General features: G+C 42.3%; 1 protein-coding gene across 1 annotated transcript in view; it reads left to right on the top strand.

Moving 5' to 3' along the window:
* PRKX (protein kinase, X-linked) overlaps window positions 1-1957 on the top strand; it is a 40821-nt gene that overhangs the window by 18830 nt on the left and 20034 nt on the right. The window contains exon 3 of the mRNA XM_006903179.1: window positions 1128-1391. Coding sequence (XP_006903241.1) covers window positions 1128-1391 — 264 coding nt within the window. The remainder of the gene's footprint in view (window positions 1-1127; window positions 1392-1957) is intronic.

Genomic DNA, 1957 nt, shown 5'->3' on the forward strand with positions numbered 1-1957 from the left:
TCCTATAACATTTGGTGTAAAATTTAGAATATAAAATATCTGGATTTTCCTATAACATTTGGTGTAAAATTTAGAATATAAAATATCTGGATTTTGGCATAAAATTTATAATATAAAATATGTGTTTTTTTCTATAATATTTGGAATGACATTTATAATATAAAATATCTGGATTTTCCTATAATATTTGGTATGAAATTTAGAATATAAAATATCTGGCGAGGTTGTGGAGAAACTGGAACCCTTATTCACTGTGGGTGGGAGTGTAAAATGGTGCAACCACTGTGGAAGGCAGTATAGCGCTTTCTCAAAAAGTTGCAAATAGAGATATCATTTGACCCAGCAATTCCACTACTGGGAATAGACCCTAAAGTAACCATAACTGACACCCAAGCAGATAGACGCACACTCATGTTTATCGTGGCTTTGTTCACAATAGCAAAGAGTGGGAAACAACCCAAGTGCCCATCAACAAATGAATGGAGAAGCTGTGGTCTATTCACACAATGGAATACTACACAGCACTGAAAAGCAAGGAACTCATAAAATAATATTCCAAATCGGTGACCCTGGAGGACATGATGCTGAGTGAAATATCTCAGTCACAAAAGGACAAATACTGCATAATACCACTGTTATAAAACAAGACTGACGCAGGGGCTGGGGGAAACTAAGAAAAGGGGCCATAAATAATGTACATTTCCTCCCTACACCGGCTCCCACCTTTTAAGTTGATGATTTTGATGCCATTGTGTTTCCAAGGCTGAAAAAAACCCTATATAAACTATTTGGTTTCTGTAGCAAATGAGTTTTTGTTTTGTTTTGTTTTGTTTTTAAATGGGGTTTTGGAAGTCCACGACCAGCTCAGCTGTGGATAGGTCACAGACAGCACAGTCGGTCAGCTACGCTCAGAAAGGTGCCTCCCAAGAAAGGCCTGGCAACCTTTGCAGGATTTAGGCAGCTGAAGTCCTGTGGAGTGGAGGCCTAGTGTTAGCCACCCTGGACCACTGTGGGCCTCACAGCCATGGGGCCCTGCTGTGGGTGAATGGCTGGACATAGGAAGCCTGGCTGAGGTCCAGTTTTCTCAAGTGTCCCTTCTCATGAATGTCCATTCTCTCTTCCTGCAGGCTCTGGACATCTCACGATGACAGCTTCCTGTACATGCTGATGGAGTTTGTCCCAGGCGGCGAACTTTTCAGCTACCTCCGCAACAGGGGTCACTTCAGCAGCCCCACGGGCATGTTCTACTCGGCCGAGATCGTCTGTGCCATTGAGTACCTGCACTCCAAGGACATCGTCTACCGAGACCTCAAGCCTGAGAATATCCTGCTGGACCGTGAGGGTCACGTCAAGCTCACCGACTTTGGCTTTGCCAAGAAGCTGGTGGACAGGTAGGGGACAGCCCTCTGTGCTTTTCTGGACGGTGCAAACTGCCCGGTGGAACTGTTCTGCTGCATTGCAGTAAAGATGATACCACAAGGGGGTGGCTTTGTGAAACAGACAGTTATTTTCTTACAGTTTCTTGCTCAATGACATTGAAAAAATGACTCTTAGCTGACTCTCTGGTGGGGAAGAAATTGTCCATCATTCGCCCTCTCCTCCCACCCCCCAAAAAATAGCTGTTACTGGATTTGAATCATCAGAGACGTTTCATCTCTGGTTTAACAGCTCAGCTCTCTGAGGTGGAAATCAACAGAGTCTGGGAATTTTCTCTCACCTTATCTCTCTGTCTGTCTGTTTACTCATCCATCTGTCTCTCTACCATCTGTAAATATCTATCCATCAGACAATCATCTTACCTTTCTACCTACCTATCTATATCCATCTATATAATGATATATATCTATCGATAACTATATATATGCATGTACATGTGTGTGTATGTATTTACCACTGTGTGTATATGTATGTGTATGTGTGTGTATATATATGTGTATATGTGTGGGTATATATATAT

Source organism: Elephantulus edwardii, unplaced genomic scaffold, assembly GCF_000299155.1.
Source record: "Elephantulus edwardii isolate Elephantulus edwardi_28Jun2011 unplaced genomic scaffold, EleEdw1.0 scaffold00529, whole genome shotgun sequence".
Classification (NCBI taxonomy): Eukaryota; Metazoa; Chordata; class Mammalia; order Macroscelidea; family Macroscelididae; genus Elephantulus; species Elephantulus edwardii.